Source organism: Balaenoptera physalus, assembly GCF_965194825.1.
Source record: "Balaenoptera physalus genome assembly, chromosome: 20".
NCBI lineage: Eukaryota > Metazoa > Chordata > Mammalia > Artiodactyla > Balaenopteridae > Balaenoptera > Balaenoptera physalus.
The window spans coordinates 51,616,942-51,635,619 of NC_138901.1; the positions used below are offsets into that span (position 1 = coordinate 51,616,942).

The window sequence follows — 18,678 nt, forward strand, 5'->3', positions numbered from 1 at the left end:
AGGTTTATTCCTTACCTTGACGGTCAGTTAGGTTTGATGGTCATTTAGGTTTATTCCCAACAGTGCTTTAGCAGTCATCCTTGTACATTTATCTTTACATGCTCATGCTGTTATTTCTTAGGAGCTGTGGGGATCAAAGGACGTCTGTTGTAGAAAGTATACCAATTAACATACTCAGGAGCCTTGTGTAAGAGTACCTGTTTCTGAATAGGCAAATACACAGACAGAAATTAGATTCGTGGTTTCCAGTGGTGGGGGAATGGAGAGTGACTGCCATGGAGCACAGGGTTTCTTTTTTGGGGTGGTAGAAATGTTCTGAAGTTAGGTAGTGGTGATGCTTGCACAACTCTGTAAATATACTAAAAACCACTGAATTATACTTTTAACGGATAAATTTTATGGTATGTGTTCAATAAACCTGTTTTTAGGGGGAAAAATTACTTGTTTCCCCTTAACCTTGTCAACATAGCAGATATTACTGATTTTTAAAAAATAATTGCCAGTCATCATTATTTTAACTTAAATTTCTGTATTATAAAAGGAAAACAATAGATATATAAAATAATAAATTCCCGTCAGTGAGGTCAAGTGTCTTTTCATATACTTACGCTTTGTACTTTTTCTCTGAATAGCTTTTGATGATATACTTTGTCTTTTGCGTGTGTGTGTTCAGGGAGATGTGGAGGATGTGCTTTGTAAATCAGCGATATCAATTAATTCTTTGTTAGCTAATTCTTTATTAGACCTTGTAGTCTACCTTTATAGACTGTTTATGGTGTCTTGTGTTGTGGAATTAAAGAATTTTTAAAAAATTTAGTCAGTTTTGTCCATTTTTTTCTTTATGGCTTCTGAATTTTGTATTTTGCTTAGGAAGCTTCCTGACTGGGTTATTTAAAAATACTTCTTAGTTCTTCAGACATTCTGTGGATTTTTTAAAGTAGATTTTGGTTCATCTGAGGTTTTGTTTTGTTTTTTAGTTTTAAAAGCAGTGGGATTATTTTAAGTTATTTAAGGTTTTGATTTTTGTTTTTTATTGAAGTATAGTTGATACCCTATATACCCTTTTATATAGGGTATGAAGGAGGAATTTAGCTTAATTTTTCCCAAATGGATAGTCCATATCATGGAAGGCTTACAGTAAGGAGTTTATTTTATTCTAAGTGTGATGGGAAGCTGTAGGCTTTCGAGCAGGGGAGTATTGGTACAGTCTGATTTAAGTTTTTTAGTTTCCAAGAGATTATTTTCATAGCTGTGTGGAGAGTTGATGGTTGGTGACAAAAACAGATAAAGAGAGACTAGTATTCCATTTATCTGACTCTGTTCTGTTTGCCATCTTTTCCTTTGATCTGCTTGTCTAGTCCCGTTGTCAGTGCCAGAGTTTGTTTTTTCTTTCTTTTTTTTTTTTTTTGGTGACATCTTCTTGAGATATAATTCATATACCGTACAGTTCATCTATTTAAAGTGTAAAATAGTTTTTACTATATTCAGAGTTGTGCAGCCATTACCACAATTAATTTTAGAATATTTTATTGCCCTCCAAATAAACCCTGTACCCTTTAGATATCACCCCCAAACTCCCTATCCTCCCAGCCCTAGACAACCACTAATCTACTTTCTGTCTCTATAGGATTTGCTTATTCTGGACGTTTCTTATAAATGAAGTCATATAATATGTGGTCCCTTGTGGCTGACCTCTTTTACTAAGCATGATATTTTCAAGGTTCATCCATGTTGTACCACATGTCAGTACGTCATTCCTTTTTATGGCCAAATAGTATTCCATTGTATAGATATGTAACATTTTGTTTATCTAGTCGTTTGGATGTTAGGGTTGTTTCCACCTTTTCGCTATTGTGAATAATGCTGTAGACGTTTGCGTACAAGTTTTTGTGTGGACATGTTTCCATTTATTTTATATATATCTAGGAGTAGAATTGTGTGTCAAATGGTAACTTTATGATTAAATTTTTGAGGAACTGCCAGATTATTTTCCAGAGTGGCTACAGTAATTTACGTTCCCTCTAGCAATGTATGAGGGTTCCAGTTTCTCCACATCTTCATCAACACAGATAATTACATCTGCCATAGTGTTTCCAGGTAAAGTATCATCTGTAGAATATTTTAGTAACTTACAGATGATGTCTTCCTTTACTTTTTCTCCCCCCAAATTTTCTTCGTAGTTTTTCTTTCTTTTTTTTTTTCTTTTTTTAGTTTATTTATTTTTGGCTGTGTTGGGTCTTTGTTGCTGTGCGCAGGCTTTCTCTAGTTGTGGTGAGTGGAGACTACTCTTAGTTGTGGTGCTCAGGTTTCTCATTGCGGTGGTTTCTCTTGTTGTGGAGCACGGGCTCTAGGCGCACGGTAGTTGCAGCATGCGGGCTCAGTAGTGGCTCGTGGGTTCCAGAACGCAGGCTCAGTAGTTGTGGTGTACGGGCTTAGTTGCTCCGCGGCATGTGGGATCTTCCCACACCAGGGCTCGAACGTGTGTCCCCTGCATTGGCAGGCAGATTCTTAATCACTGCACCACCAGGGAAGCCCACCTGGTAGTTTTTCTGTATTTATTCTTCCATATTTATTATTCTTCTTCCATGTTTATTCTTTCAAGTATCAAAAAAAAAAAACAAAAGTCCTGTCGGAATACAAAGAACTGCAGTAAATTTACATAGTATTTGATACTAAGTCCATTCAAGAATATGGTATGTGAATCCCTATACTGTTATCTGTCTTCAGATTATCACTTGATATCCAATCTTGTTTTATCTAAATACCTTCCACATCTACCCTCCTCTGTAATTTTGAAGCAAATCTCAGACATATTTTTTCCTCCACAAATATTTTAGTATATATCTTTAAAAGGTAGTAATTCTTTTTTAAAAATTCCATTTTTACACCTAAAATATCAAATACTCTGTCACTGTTCAGCTTCCAACTATTCATGTGTGTGTGTAATTAATTTGTCTGTATCAAGATCCAAAGTAAAGTTCACACTGCAGTAGGTTGATAGTTCTTTTAAGTCTCTATGAATCTAGTTCCTCCTCCATATCTTTTTTCCTCCCTTAGTGTTTATTTGTTGAAGAAACCAGGTCATTTGTACTTTATCCTCATGCACCGTTTCCCACAGTCTGGATTTTGCTGATTATATCTTTATAAAGTTGTAATGTGTCCTTGTCATCTGTGTTTTCTGTGAGTTGATATTGGTGTATTCTTTTGATGTGCTGCTGGATTCATCTTGCTGATATTTTAGTTAGGATGTATGGATATTACAAAATAAAATTAGTGGGGTTTTTTCGTGTGTTTTTTCTTAGGTTTTGGTATTAGGGTAATGCTAAATGATAATAAGCCTTCCATTTTTCTATGTTATCCAAAATTTGGATACTTTTGGAAGGTAGTTAAAATACCACTAAATATCTATCAGAGAGTTTTTATAGTGAATCTGTATGTAATATTCAGAAACAGATAGTTTCAAGCTTATTTTATTGAAGTAATATAACCTTGATATGAAAACTTGATAAAGGTAGCACAAACTGATCAATTGCATGTGAAAATCCAAAATACAGCAGTCAGACCATTTAAAGAATCCATCACAATGAGGTTGGGCTTATTATTGCTTAAATAATTGCTCCAGACCATCTACTCTTTTTTTTTTTTTCCTTTTGGCTGCGCTGTGTGGCATGCAGGATCTTAGTTCCCCGACCAGGAATCAAACCTGTCCTCCCTCCAGTGGGAGCACGGAGTCCTAACCGCTGGACTACCAGGGAATTGAGTTTCCCATCTACTATATTTAATGTCCATCTCAACTATGCTAATTCAGGCCCCGTCAGTTCTTCCTTCTGTTGTTCCCTCTGCCTCCAGTTGTGTTCCCCTCAGACTCCTTCATGTTGCAGTCCTCTTTAAAATACGAACGTGATTGTGACATTCTTGTTCAAGCACGTATTGAGCAACTACTGTGGACCAGTTGCTACAGTAAACACTGGAGGATACCTGCCATTACCGAAAGTGCAGTTTAGTAAGAGAAATAGATAATAAATAATGAATACACAACTAAAATATATCATATGTGAGTAAATAATCAAATAATGAACCTAATTAACCCAAATATTAATAATTATATGTCAATATATATTAATTAAACCTGAGAGAAGTGACCTGAAGGAAAGAAATGATGGCTGTAGAAAGGAGTATAACAGAAAACTGATCTAAACCAAAGATTAAGGAAGCGTCTGAATATTAGATGAGGCAGAATGAGAGACCATCACAATCAGAAAGCGGCGTGTACAGAGGCCTTGTGGCAGGAGAGAGCGGAATGTACACCAAGAGCTGGAAGGAAACAGATGGTGGAGAGCAGAGCACCACGGGGAAACGGCGCGAGGTGAGCTGGAGAGGTTAGTGCGAGGCCAGACCTTACAGAGCCTCGTAGGCTGTGTGAAAAGGTTTTTAACTTTTGGCCGAAGGTCCTTGAGAAGTTATTGAAAGGTTTTAATCAGAATTAAAGATGGACAAAGAATTGGAAGTTCTTAGTTAATAGTAATCACAATTAAAAAATATCTATAGTCACGGTTTTCACTGGGAAAGGGTAATTGTTCAGCTAAGTATATGTTTCTGAAAACAGATCATCTCTTGTGCCACATATTCTTGGGTTTAGTAATCTAAATTCTTATCATGTCATTTGCTCCTTGAAGATACAGTATGTAGTAAGGACACTGCATTTTAATTAAGGAACTAGCTGGGAAATGAAAACCCTGCAATCATAAAAGCCCTTGATAATGATACAATGAAAGATTAGGGAAATATTTATGTAGGAATTGATATCATATGTTTCTCAAGTTATTCAGTAATGAAAAACAATTGACAAAGGGAAATAGTTTTATCACAGTGATTATTGGGGGAAACTTTTTAAGTAGCTTGTCGTTTGAAGGGCTTCTGAATTTATTTTTTCTAACATGTTTCTATTTCTTTGCCTTTGTAGGAGAGTGATTATTTTGATGGAGTTAGAAGTTTTGAAATCAGCTGAAGAAGTTGGATTAAAGATTGGCAATCCAGTGCCCTATAATGAAGGTAAAATGTTTTTTATAGGTTGTAGCACTCAATTGAATACCTCTTCATAGATTTGGAATTCTTCCTTTTGATATAGTTTGATTTGTTACTCTTACTAAAACTAGTGATTTGGGAGTCTAGCAACCCAGGTTATTCTTTTCATTTTTTTTTTTTTCAGTACTGAAGAAATGATGGTAGGACTCTGTAAAGGAAAACCTCTCTGTTTTTCTCTACACACAACAGTCATACATACTTCTGGCTCTTCTGTGACCAGATGTATGGGGTTTTTTTCTTCCCCCTGATAAGCAATTCTCCAGTTCTCTGTGGACACCAGCTGGGTCTCCTACAATTCAATTTAGTTCTGACACTAGCTACCTGGAGTTAGCCTCAGATTTCACAGGGTAAGGGCTCAGCTCCACTGGACTGCCTCCACCCCTCACCCCCTCTCCCCTTCAGTCCAGAGTCCAGGCTGGGACTTCCCTGGTGGCGCAGTGGTTAAGAATCCGCCTGCCATGGCAGGGGACACGGGTTCGAGCCCTGGTCCGGGAAGATCCCACATGCCGCGGCGCAACTAAGCCTGTGCACCACAACTGCTGAGCCTGTGCTCTAGAGCCTGCAAGCCACAACTACTGAGCCCACGCTCCGCAACTACTGAAGCCTGCGTCTCTAGAGCCCGTGCTCCACAACAAGAGAAGACACCGCAATGAGAAGCCCGCGCACCGCAACAAAGAGTAGCCCCTGCGCGCCGTGGCTAGAGAAAGCCCGCGTGCAGCAACGAAGACCCAACGCAGCCAAAAATAAATAAATAAAACTAAAAATATAAAAAAAAAAGTAAGTCCAGGTTGTTATCTATGCTTCTGACCAACTGGCTATAAATTGTAGCTTCCTACAACTCCCTCCTCAGGTTCAATTAGAGTGATTTGCTAGAGTGGCTCACAGAACTCAGAGAAACAATTTACTTACTAGATTACTGGTTTATTACAAAGGCTATAACTCAGGAACAGTGAGGTAGAAGGGCAGGCATAAGGCGAGGTATGGGGAAAGGGGTGCAGAGCTTCCATGCCCTCGGTGTGCCACCTGCCTCGGACCTTCATGTGTTCACCAACAGAGGCTCCCCAAATCCTGCCCTTTGGGGTTTTTATGGAGGCTTCCTTACTTGGGCATGATTGATTGAATCATTGGTGATTAGTTCGAGGGGCTGCTCCAGCCCCTCTAGCAGTTATTTTGAGTATCTTAGTCTGTAATGTCGGTCTCCCAAAAGGGGAAGAAGAGAAAAATGAAGTGGGAAGAAAGGGTGCCAGCCCCTTAAATCCCTGGAAAGCACTTCAGCAGAGGGCTCAGGGCTTGCAACACTGGAGGAAGCAACAGCAATGGTCACTGTCTTTTTGCACCTCTGTGATCAGAAGCAGCATTCACAGCACAGATCGCCAGTATATGGAGGACAGGGTCCTTTCTGCCCACCTCAGTTCCAGAAACTGTGTGCAGGCTGCTCCAGGAACAGGTCCACTGCTGTGCGCCACATGGCTGAGGGGTGGGGAACGGGTAGCTGTTACTGTGCTAAGGGCTGGTATTGGTGGAAATTCACCAACCAGGCCTTCCCCTGAAGTTGCAAGCCTTCTATAGACTTCTGAATTCAAAGTAGTTATAACAGACGAATTCTGCCAGTGCAGTTGTAGTCTAGGTTGAGAGAGAGATTCCTGGTGCTTCCTACTCTGCTGTCTTTCCAGAATCCTTTCAACAGTGATTATCTCTTGATAATAACTTTTATTTTCTTGTGAAAATATATAGGAAAGCCCAATGAAATCAGAAAAATTTAATTACTTTAAACAAGAGAGACAATAATAGTTTAGAAAAAAAGTCAAAAGAATCATCAAATCACTGACTCGAGAAGGCTTGTCTGCCCCTCCATCAAGTCAAATAAACATGAAGTGAGAGGGAATTCCCTGGTGGTCCAGTGGTTAGGACTCCGTGTGCTCACTGCTGAGGGCCCGGGTTCAATCTCTGGTCTGGGAACTAGGATCCCACAAGCCGTGCGGCACGGCCAAAAAAAACAAGTAGAGCCTCATTGTTCACCAAGATAAATTCCAGATTTGTTTAAAAAGTTAAAAAATGAAACCATTAAAAATAATAAAGGGGCTTCCCTGGTGGCGCAGTGGTTGAGAATCTGCCTGCCAATGCAGGGGACACGGGTTCGAGCCCTGGTCTGGGAAGATCCCACATGCCGCGGAGCAGCTGGGCCCGTGAGCCACAATTGCTGAGCCTGCGCGTCTGGAGCCTGTGCTCCGCAACAAGAGAGACCGCGATAGTGAGAGGCCCGTGCACCGCGATGAAGAGTGGCCCCCGCTTGCCGCAACTAGAGAAAGCCCTTGCACAGTAACGAAGACCCAACACAGCCATGAATAGATAAATAATAAATAAAAATTAAAAAAAAAAAAATAGGGACCTCCCTGGTGGTGCAGTGGTTAAGAATCCACCTGCCAATACAGGGGACACAGGTTCGATCCCTGGTCTGGCAACATCCCACATGCCGTGGAGCAACTAAGCCCGTGCTCCACAACTACTGAGCCTGCACTCTAGAGCCCATGAGCCACAACTACTGAAGCCCACGCGCCTAGAGCCCGTGCTCCGCAACAAGAGAAGCCCCTGCAATGAGAAGCCTGCACGCAGCAATGAAGACCCAACGCAGCCAAAAATAAATTTAAAAAAATAAATAAATAAAGAGAATGGGGGCCTTCACTGGTGGTCCAGCCGGTAAGACTCTGCGCTCCCAATGCAGGGGGCCCAGGTTTGATCCCTGGTCGGGGAAGTAGATCTCACATGCATGCCGCAACTAAGGAGTCCACATGCCGCAGTGAAGATCCTGCATGCCGCAACTAAGACCTGGCACAGCCAAAATAAATAAATAAAAATAAAATAAATATTTTAAAGAAATAGAATGGGGCTCTATAAATGGATTGGAATAATTCACAATGAATATTTGATTACATTAAAATTTAAAATTTTGCATGTTAGAAAGGTGTGCAAACATAAACTAGGATAAAATAGTTACAAAAGATAAGTCTGACAAAGTGTTAATCTTTAATATTTACTAAATTTTTTACAAGGGAAAATTTTTTTGTATTTATTATTATTATTATTGATATTATTTTTTTCAAGGAAAAATTCTCCAGTAGGATAGCAGGCATTGGATGAGAAGAAACACTTCACAGTAGAAGGAAAACAAATGGCCAATACATAAGAAAAAATATTAACCCTTCCTGGTCATTTTTGTATTGTTCCTTTAACTATTACATCTTGTTCCTTTAAGTATTATCACCTTTAAGTATTATGTTAGCTGTAGGTTTTTCATAGATTCTTTTTATCACTATGAGGAAGTTTACTTCTATTCCTCGGTTGCTGAGAGTTTTTATCAGGAATAAAAGGTGAATTTTGCCAATTTTTTTTGTGTCTGTTGATGATCATATCGTTTTTCTTTTTTCATTGGTTAATTATATTCATTAATTTTTGAATGCTAAACCAATCTATGATTTCTGGGGTACGTCTTATGTCATGATCTCTTTCTACTTTTTATGTATTGTTGGATTTGATTTGCTAAATCAAGCAAATCCACTTGATGTGATGTGATTTTGTTTAGAATTTTTACATCTATATTATGAGGGGTATTGGTCTGTAATTTTGTCATACCTTGTCTAATTTTGGTATCATAGTAATCCTGGCCTCAGAGAATGAGTTAGAAAGTGTCCCCTCTTAAATTTTATGCAAAAGTTTATGTGGAATTGGTATTAATTCTTTCTTAAATATTTCGTAGAGTTTACCAGTGAAAGCATCTGGCCCTGATACATATATATTTTTTTATGGAACGGCTTTAAACTACAAATGCAGTTTCTGTAACAGATACATAGTCATTCACATTGATTGTGTGTTGCAAGAAATTTGACCATGTTATTTAAGTTGTTGAATTTATTGGCCTATATCAAAGTAAATAGAATAAATGTTCCAATTAAAAGGCAGAAACTATCAGATTGGATAAAATAAATATAGTCCCTTATTATCCTTTCAGCGTCTGTAGAAACTGTGGTGATGTCACCTCTTTTAGACCTGATATTGGTGATTTGTGTCTCTTTTTTTTCCTGATAAGTCTGACTAGGGGTTTATCAATTTTATGGACCTTTTCAAAGAATGAAGCTTTTGCTTTCCATTGTATATATAGACCACATCTTTTTTCGTTTTTTTAAAAATGTATTTATTTTTGTCTGTGTTGGGTCTTCGTTGCTGTGCGTGGGCTTTCTCTAGTTGCGGCGAGCAGGGGCTACTCTTTGTTGCGGTGCGTGGGCTTCTCATTGCAGTGGCTTCTCTTGTTGTGGAGCATGAGCTCTAGGCACGCAGGCTTCAGTAGTTGTGACACACGGGCTCAGTAGTTGTGGCTTGTGGGCTCTAGAGCGCAGGCTCAGTAGTTGTGGCGCATGGGCTTAGTTGCTCCATGGCATATGGGGTCTTCCCAGACCAGGGCTCGAACCCATGTCCCCTGAATTGGCAGGTGGATTCTTAACCACTGTGCCACCAGGGAAGTCCCTTCAGGTGGTTTTTTGTTTTGTTTGTTTGTTTGTTTTGTGGCCATGCCATGCAGCTGCAGGATCTTAGTTCCCTGGCCAGGGATTGAACCCAGGCCCCCTACAGTGGAAGCCTGGAGTCCTAACCACTGGACCACCGGGGAATTCCCCCTTCAGGTGTTTCTTAATGAAAATATAACCAAATACATAAATTATATATTTTCATTCATAATCCACTTTGCTTACACCAAAGGCAGGATACTATGTACACTATCTTGTCTCTTTTTTTTATCCTGTTGTGTTTTTTTAAAATTTCGGCCTAGAGATATTTTCATACATATACTTAGAGATCTTCCTTATTTTTATTTATTTATTTTTAACAGTATAGAGTATTCTGTTGTGTGACTATTCCATAGTTTAAGCAGCCCTTTATTGATGGGCACTTGGGTGTTTCCATACTCTGGCTATTAAAACAGTGCTGCAGCAGATAACTTTATACATATGCAGGTACATGGTCAGAGGGGGTTTGATTGCCAGAGGTGAGATTGTTGGATCAATGGATAAATGCCTTTGTGGTGGGTAGATATGCTTGGGTTCCCTCCATAGGATAGTATCATTTTGCATTCCAGCAGTATGTGAAAATACTGGTTTCTTCACAGCTATGCCAACAGAATATGTTGTTAATCTTTTGATTTTTTTTACCAATCTGATAGATGAAAACTCACATCTCAATGTAGTGTTTAATTTGTATTCTGAGCAAGGTTAGTATCCTTTTAAATGTTTAAGGGCTTTTTATTCTCTGTGAACTGTTGTGTTGTCCATTTTTCTTTTGGGTTGTGTATCTTTTTCTTCTTAATTTTTAAGAGAGTTCTTTAAAAAAAATAGAGGAATTAGTCCTTTGTCTCTGATATGAATTACAACGTCTTTCTGACTTTGCTTATGGTGTTTTTTTTGCTATGCAGCAGTTTACTTTTGTTTTTATGAAGTTGAATCTTCCAGTTCTTTTTTTTTTTTTTTAATGACTTTGGGGTTTTGAGCCATAGTTAGAAAGGTCTTCCTCACTGAGTTATAAAGGTATTCACCCATGTTTTATTCTAGTACTTGTGCGGTTTCATTGTTTGTATTTAAATCATCCATGCTGCTTCTCTCTTACAGTTGTGATGTCTTGATTTGTGGTGTTTTGGGCTTCACTTTCACATAATTTGCAATTTGTCTTTTTCCCCTAGTTTCACTAAAGATGCAGTCTGTATGTGGGATGTTTGTTTATGGGACGGGTATTCATTCTTCTTGTTGCTCTCTATGATTTTTAGAAGAAGTAGGAAGGTCTTGGACTAGGTCATCACCATGCTTCTTCCAGAAATGGAATGTTCTAGATTTAATTTTTACCTACACCAAACATAATAATTTGGTGCTTTAAATTGGAAAGGGAAAGCTGGAGCCTATTCAGGTAAAATTCTAAAATATTAAATTGGAACATCACAATTGTTTTGCAGTAGTAAAATTTTGTTAAAATGAGCACATTGGTTATCTTATTCTCAGCTTTTAGGAAGGAGAGTCAAGACAAAGTGATACTTAGAATCTCTATGAAATCTTTGGATGCCTTAGGGGTGAGGGAGAGATGATTATGCCCAACTTATCACCTTTCGCCAGGTTTCTTACATTTTTTATGTTGTATTTAATTGAATGGTTGCTTTGGACATTTTGCCTTTCAGGGGCAAAAGTATTTGAGGTAAAGATGGAGATGAAAGGGTTAAAAGATGATTACCACTTGAGGTCTGAACTATACAACTGTGGAAAACACTCCTTTGTCTCAATACCCAGTTCCTCTGGCTCTTCCCTTTCTTCAGGGTCTGTTAAAGTGCAGAGGGATGAGATGAAATTTTGCTGTTAAAGAGTATTTGCTATTGAATTTCATTGTAACTGGATCAGTAACACATTGTTACTTGGGCCATCATGAAAATAGTTTTGTTATAGTGACTACTACCTTATGGGTGTATTTGACAGAAGTGGTTTCTAATTGTCTGTTGGAAAGCAAGGAGACTGTTATTAGTAGATAGAGAACTAAAGTTAGATTTGTATCCTCCTCGCACCTAACCCAGACCTGTGACGTATCAGATGACCTAACTCACTAGACCCAGCCCAGAAATAGGCAGAGGAATTGCAAAATGTGCATTGAAATTGTCTCATGGTACTAGTACCACATTAAGTAAAGATACTTAGAGAATTTTCAAAATGTGAGAAGTAAAATTTCAAACATAGTTCATTTTTCATACAATATTGGGTTGGATGGCTTTAAATCTCCCATATTTACCATTATATAGTTTTTAATCAGTATGTATATTAGTTCTATGAACCTACACTATTTCTAACCACAGTATTATACTTAGACTTAAATTTCTTAGCTTGTTGCTTAGTTATTAGTATCACTCATTATTGAAGGATACTAGCTGGAATTTTTTTCAGCCTGACTCTGTCCATTTTCTGCCAATAAGAAATTGTAATTATTGGATCAATGGATAAATGCCTTGGAAATGGATTATTGACTCTTCCTTAAATTCTTTGTGGTGGTTGTTAAGAAAGTAATTGTTGGTAGAAACTGAGTTTTTTGTTACTCTGTATACTCCGTTGTCTGTTGGCTGATTTTTCTCAGCTGGTGGCTCATTTACTATTATAATGATAATAAAAATGATAGGTGTGAGTGCAAGTAACTTGAGGAGCTAGAGTCTGCTTTTAAATATCCTATATCCCTCCTGGGTCAGAGCCGGTGATAGGAAGCTAGCATACAGCAAAAAGGTCTAAGAATTATGACCTTGATCCACCTTATTGGAATGATTTGGTTTGCAGGTGACATAAAACTGAAGATTATCAGAAGTTGAATATCTGTATTACTGCTTTGGGGTATAATTTTAATTTTTAGGGAGATTATTATTTAGTTGTGTACTGATTTCTTTTACATCTTATGGTCATTGGTTGTATTGTAGTGCATTAAATTGAAGGGCAGTTGTTGCTATTTAGAATGCACTAACATTCTTGCCATCCATTTGGCTTGGGAATGTCTCTTGTCTCTTGTGCCAGATTTACAAATGTGGTCCAAAGCAGGAATTAAGGATTGCTCTAATAAATGGATTAGTAGCTTTTCCTAACTACCAGATATTGTGGTTATTAGTTATGTTTTATATAATTAGAGTTCTGGCTTCCAGAATTGGTTGCTTAGGATTAAAAATTAACTAGATGGTGGTGAAGTTGAATAGATCTAGTCAGACAAACCTGGGTTCAAGACTAGGTTCTGTCTCTTCCTGTGTGACTCTGGGCAAGTTCCTTGACCTCTTAAACCCACTTTTCTCATCTGTTAAATGAGTACAATAATACTATCTATATATATTTTATAGAGAGAGCTAAAGAGTAAACGGAATAATGCACTTAACCTTGTACCTGGTACATAGTAAGCATTCAAAAAATTGTAGCTATTATGAACATGTCTATTACAGGGCCTAATTGGAGTCTTGTTAAATATACTATTTTCATTGACTCTAAGAATCCAATGATTATAAAACTATACCATTATATTATGTACTACTAGAAAGAAATTATAGCATTAATTTTAATCCATATGTTAAAATGTTTAAAAATCTTGATCTTGCAATAGGTAAATAGATAAGTTACATTTTAAAAAATTGTGGTAAAATACACATAACATAAAATTTACATCTTAGTCATTTTTTGTGTTGTATCGTTCAGTGACGTTCAGTACAGTCATTGTCATGCAACCGCCACCACCATCCACCTCCAGAGCTCTTTCATCACCCCAAACTGAAACTCTGCACCCATTAAACAGTCACTCCCCACTCCCACCCGTCCCTGGTAACCACCGTTCTACTATAGATACCTCATAAAGGTTAGTTACATTTTGATGGAAATGAATGTAAGAGATCAGCAAGATCCTGTGACCATGTCCTGTTCAGCAAGATACTTGGAGAAGCAGGCGTGGTGAGGAGGAAGGGACTTGAGAGTGTAGATGTGTTTGAGACAGTGGGAGGGGGAGGAACTAGGGTGGAGTATGGCAGGGATTTGTGTATCTTCATGGTTCCATCTTTGAATGTTTAAATCTTTTGGTTCATTTGAATAAAATTTCATGAAGCAGGTAAAAATACAGATTAAGGGAGTTTCCTGGTGGCACAGTGGTTAAGAATCCACCTGCCAATGCAGGGGACACGGGTTCGACCCCTGGTTGGGGAAGATCCCACATGCCGTGGAGCAGCTAAGCCCGTGCGCCACAACTGCTGAGCCTGCGAGCCACAACTACTGGGCCCACGTACCGCAACTACTGAAGCCCGTGCCCTCTAGGGCCTGCGTGCCTCAACTGCTGAGCCCCTGTGCTGCAACTACTGAAGCCCATGCGCCTAGAGAGCCCGTGCTCCACAACAAGAGAAGCCACCGCAATGAGAAGCCCGCGCACTGCAACAAAGAGTAGCCCCCGCTCGCCGCAACTAGAGAAAGCCTGCGTGCAGCAATGAAGACCCAATGCAACCAAAAAAAAAAAAAAAAATTACAGATTAATTTTTTTCCAACCACTTGGCCCCAATACTGTTTACTGAGCAATTCATCTTTTCCCTACTGATTTAAAAAAAGGTTCACTGTAGAATTTCAGGATGTTCCTTCATAAGACACATTGTCAAAGGAGAACAGTCCTCCCAAGCAATCTCATATGACACTCTATAAATTCAGAGGTAATGGAAGAGCTAAAACGTAAACACAAAAATTCATTGTCAATAATCTCGGCTCTTTTTTTCCCTGTAAATGAGGCCTCTCAGTTTTTCTCTCTATAGGAAGAACTAAATAAACAGTTCTGTCTAACCCTTTTAATTTGATGCTAAGTTAATTTTACTCTGATGGCACTGTTAACTCTCATTTAGTTGTACCAGTTAAGAGTACCTTTGGCAGGAGGAAAGGAAATCAGTGTGCAGTGTGCCCATGTGAGTTAGGGCCTTGGAAAACCCAGCAGGAGTAAAGTCAGTGGTGGAAGAAGCAGAGGCACGGCGGCGGGCAGGGAGCTTTCCCCGGGGTGCTCACCATGTCTGTTCTTAGGGCTCTCTGGGATGTGTTTCGAGCTGCACTTGTGTGCCGCAAGCACTCTTAGCAGCCCAGATTGGGTTGACTTCTACTTTTAGTGCCAATCACAGAGGCAACATCAAATTCCATAAATCTGTTATTTTTTTAAAGTAAGTGTATTTTTGCAACTTTAACATTCTTCAGTTTCATAAACGTTTGCAGAAGGGGTGAGGGGCAAATAAATACCCTGATGGTGTGGCATTTCTTATTTTCTGCTTGAGAGACATGTTCGTTTCCCCTCCTTTTCCTTTTAATCTTACTGCCTCCCCGCCACAGCTGCTTCTGAACTCCGTCCTCATCTCTCCTGCTGTGACAGTTCACTAGCCTTCACAGTACCGAAGGCGCTTTCAACTCTTATTTTCCACCAGCTGTCAGTTGCGAAATAAGGTTGCTTTGTTTGGGAGGGAAAGGGTAGAATCCTTTCTGAATGTCTTCTTTCCCTTTGAAGCAGGAGCACTTCAGAGACAATTGAACTGCTTTTAGGTTTTTGTTACCACCCAGCTTTTTCTTCTGATAGATCCTGCCGTGAACACAGTTCTGTTGATAACATCGATTTGTTGCTATGGAAATAGTGGTAGTGTCACAGATTCAGCTCAGTGACTTTACTTCAGGTTCACGCGGGAGAAATGGGCAAGGCTTTAGGGGAGAACCTCATTAAAACCAAAAGCTATCAATTATAAGCAGGTGAAAGGTAAATGGAGCCAGCCTTTTAGGTAATGAAAACATAAGTGTGAACCCCTAGCACATTCGCTGCATGCAGTTGAGTGCCCCAGCGTGAATTCCAACCCACAAGAGTCTTTGACAAAATCACAAATTTACACTTCCTCAGAGTATTTCTTCTACTTAAGTTTAAGTCTCTTAACCCAAATTACTTGCCCTAAAATGGTCTTTCTCTTTTGATCACCAGGGCACGGACAACAGCCAGTAGTTTCTCCTCCAGTCTCAGCAGCAAGTCCGCCAGCCAGCAGGCCCCAGCAACAGAATGGGAGCTCGGGAGTGGGTGAGGCTGCCACGTGAGGATGCGTGCTGATTGTGTGTGGCAGGCTTTCGAATGATGGTTTGAAATTTAATCTGAGACTAAAGGGAGTTTTCAAAATGCTATTCCTGACAGTTGCTTCTTGCAAAGAATAATTCCAGTTCTTCTTGGAATTATTGTAAAGTGTGTGATTGAAAAAATGATTAAAGACTGTCTTTTAAAGATACATAATATGCTTTTTTTAAAAAAAATCAGAATGATACACTGTTCTTTGTTAACAGTTTATCTGGTAGTTTCTCACTTACACCGTCTTGACTTTGTGAATTACATACCTTTTAAATTCTCGCCTTTTAACGCTTTAGGATCCGCTTATTAAAATTTGGCTTGTCTGTCTCCAGGTTTCCCATCTGGGGCTCTTGTGGGTATTTATCTTAGCTTGAAGACAGTATCATTTATGTTGGTCATAGGTCCTGCTTCTCTGTCTCACGGATGAGAAATAGTTTCTTCTTTTTAACTTTCTCTTGAGCAGGTCCTGAGAGGCTGTAATGGAATCATCTTGTTTACTTTCTGGCCTTTGCTTTAGGAACCTCCTCATGTGGGATGTCACCATTGAAAATTATGATTTGTAGAGTTTGGTTGGAATTTATTTTTAGAGTTTCTTTTTTCTGTCCCAGCTTCACATACACCACCTATTCCCCTCCCCTCAACTATTAGTTTCTGTTTCTCAGTGCTAAGATTCTAAGAAAAGCAGGGTTAAGACGTCACTGATGTTTCTGTGAAACTTGCAGGACATAAGTCTTTTTCCCCATTAGTCTTTGATGTTTTTATCTACCTTGCAAGAGCTAGCTATCTTCTATCCATCTCCCTTTCTAAGTGGATCTATTTATACAGAACTCTCAAATTATGTACTGTTGAAGGGGGGTGGTAGAATAGATTATCTGAAATGGTAAATACCCTAATAGTCACTTCCTTATTAGGCTAAAATACAAATAGTATGTTATTCTTCTTCCCACCCCCCACCCCTACAGATTTATCTTTCCAGTTGTCTATCTTTGGCTTATATTGAGATTGATTTTAAAAAATCAGTTAACATTCCCATAACACATAACTGGGTGCTGAAAGAAAAAGGACTGAAAGTGTATGAGGGGAGGCTGCCTGCCAGCATGAGAACTGGATGTGTGTGTGTTTTGTGTAATTGTGTATTGTATACTAGGTATGTATAGAGACACACACATAGATATTCTGCAGAGTATGTGTGCTTCCTTGTGTCACCTTGAGGTGATTGTTACTGTTGTGTGTGTAGTCGTTTCTTGACTCCCCAGTTAGAAGAGAAAATTTGAAGATCTGGGACCATGTATGTATATTTTTTACTAAGTGCTACAAATGCCTAGAATAGTGCAATACGGGCTGTGGAAACTCAATAAATAAATGCCAAGTAATGGAAGATTTACATTTCTAGCCAGATGCCATTCTGAAGAAATGTTTTGATATAGAATATATGAAATCATTGGACGAAATTATCTTTTCTGAATTTGGAGGTTGAAGCTTTATAGAAACAGCATGCATGTAAAAGATTTCATCTGCTTACAGGCTTTACGTAATTACGTATCCTTCCCAAGTGCAAGACAGCTTCTTAGGCTTGGATAAAGGAGTCAAGAAGGGGTCCCGAAAGCCAGCCACCTACTTGTCTTGAACCGAAAACTGATTCTTGCCCTTTGCTCCCAACTAAACCCAATCCCGTAAACTTCATTCTAGACTTTCCGTGCCTGTAAGACCAGTTGAGAACTGGGAGTTTTCTGGGGATGTTTTGAGGCGATATATTTGTGATAGGTATCCTTCACCTCAGATGGTTCACTCACTGTGTCCCTTAATTCCTAGCATTTCCTTTTGCTTTTTCGCTTATGCAACTAGTGACTTGTCATCAGTTTTACCAGTCAAGAAGGTTGATTTTCTTTCTCTGACCCATTATCCTGCCTGTTGATACACGGGAAAAGTTTAAGAGGGTTGACCTCCGAAATAGCAGTGTCTGGATTCATTACCATTATTATCTTGACCTCAGGGCGTAAGTCAGCAGATACAGTCGTGAACATCTGTGTGCCCAGCCTTCATCCTAGATCTGCCTCTAGCCTCCTGTTTCAGTCTCTGTTTGATGTCCAGATCTCTTGATTATTTAAAAGGAAAAACTTTGTCTCTCATCTTGTATGATGTCACTAGTAATTGAGAGTTCTTGCAAAGCTTACTATAAAATTTAAATAAAATAATGATTGTCCTTCTTTGTGTTTGTTTTTAAAGGTACCACTGTATCTAAGATTTTTGGTGCCTCAAAGACATTTGGAAAACCTGGAGGTACCAGCCTAGGGAACACCTCCGGGGGAACACAGGCCAAAGTGGTACCCATTGCCAGCCTCACCCCTTACCAGTCCAAGTGAGTTATTTCATGGAATAAGTTCAGAAGGGACTTAGAAAAGAATATAAGAGGTTATTATGGGCTCTTGAGTTACTTGTATGTGAACTTCAGGATTACCACACATAAAATAGATTTCCTCCTTTTTTTTTTCTCTAGAGGGGGAGGAGATAACAAATTGTGGCAACCTTTAACTCTCAATAAAAGAATGGCAAAAAGAGCAATCATCCCTAGCCTATGGAATTTCATTCGTTTTAAAAGAATTTGAAATTTAAAAGATTTAATGTTTCAAGAATCAGTTGGTAGTCCTATGAGCAAGAATAAATTTTCTAATTCAGAAGGTATTTCATCTTATCATATAAATAGGTGACTTTTAGTCTAAAAATTATTACTCTGATTTAGTTGGCTAAAAGAATCTGTGCTGTTTGTATTAACCATAGTAATATAACCTGAACAGATATTTCTTTTATATGACTTCTTCCCATTCAAAATTAATTTTAGCTGCGGAAAATTAGTGAGTACTCGTTTCAGAATTCTTTCAGATATGTTTTTGTTTGTTCTTCAATTCTTTGCAATATAGGGAAGATCTGTTCCCCTGTGAAATTATG

At 38.8% G+C, this 18,678-nt stretch overlaps 1 protein-coding gene across 2 annotated transcripts in view; it reads left to right on the plus strand.

Moving 5' to 3' along the window:
* RPA1 (replication protein A1) overlaps nucleotides 1-18,678 on the plus strand; it is a 47,854-nt gene that overhangs the window by 14,152 nt on the left and 15,024 nt on the right. Inside the window, exons 1-4 of one of the 2 annotated variants that reach the window (XM_082443514.1) lie at nucleotides 4,234-4,366; nucleotides 4,964-5,052; nucleotides 15,598-15,690; nucleotides 17,959-18,091. In XM_082443514.1, coding sequence (XP_082299640.1) covers nucleotides 4,239-4,366; nucleotides 4,964-5,052; nucleotides 15,598-15,690; nucleotides 17,959-18,091 — 443 coding nt within the window. In that variant the 5' untranslated portion in view covers nucleotides 4,234-4,238. Of the gene's footprint in view, nucleotides 1-4,233; nucleotides 4,367-4,963; nucleotides 5,053-15,597; nucleotides 15,691-17,958; nucleotides 18,092-18,678 lie in introns of those variants that run through there. The other variant, XM_082443513.1, reaches the window with a different exon arrangement.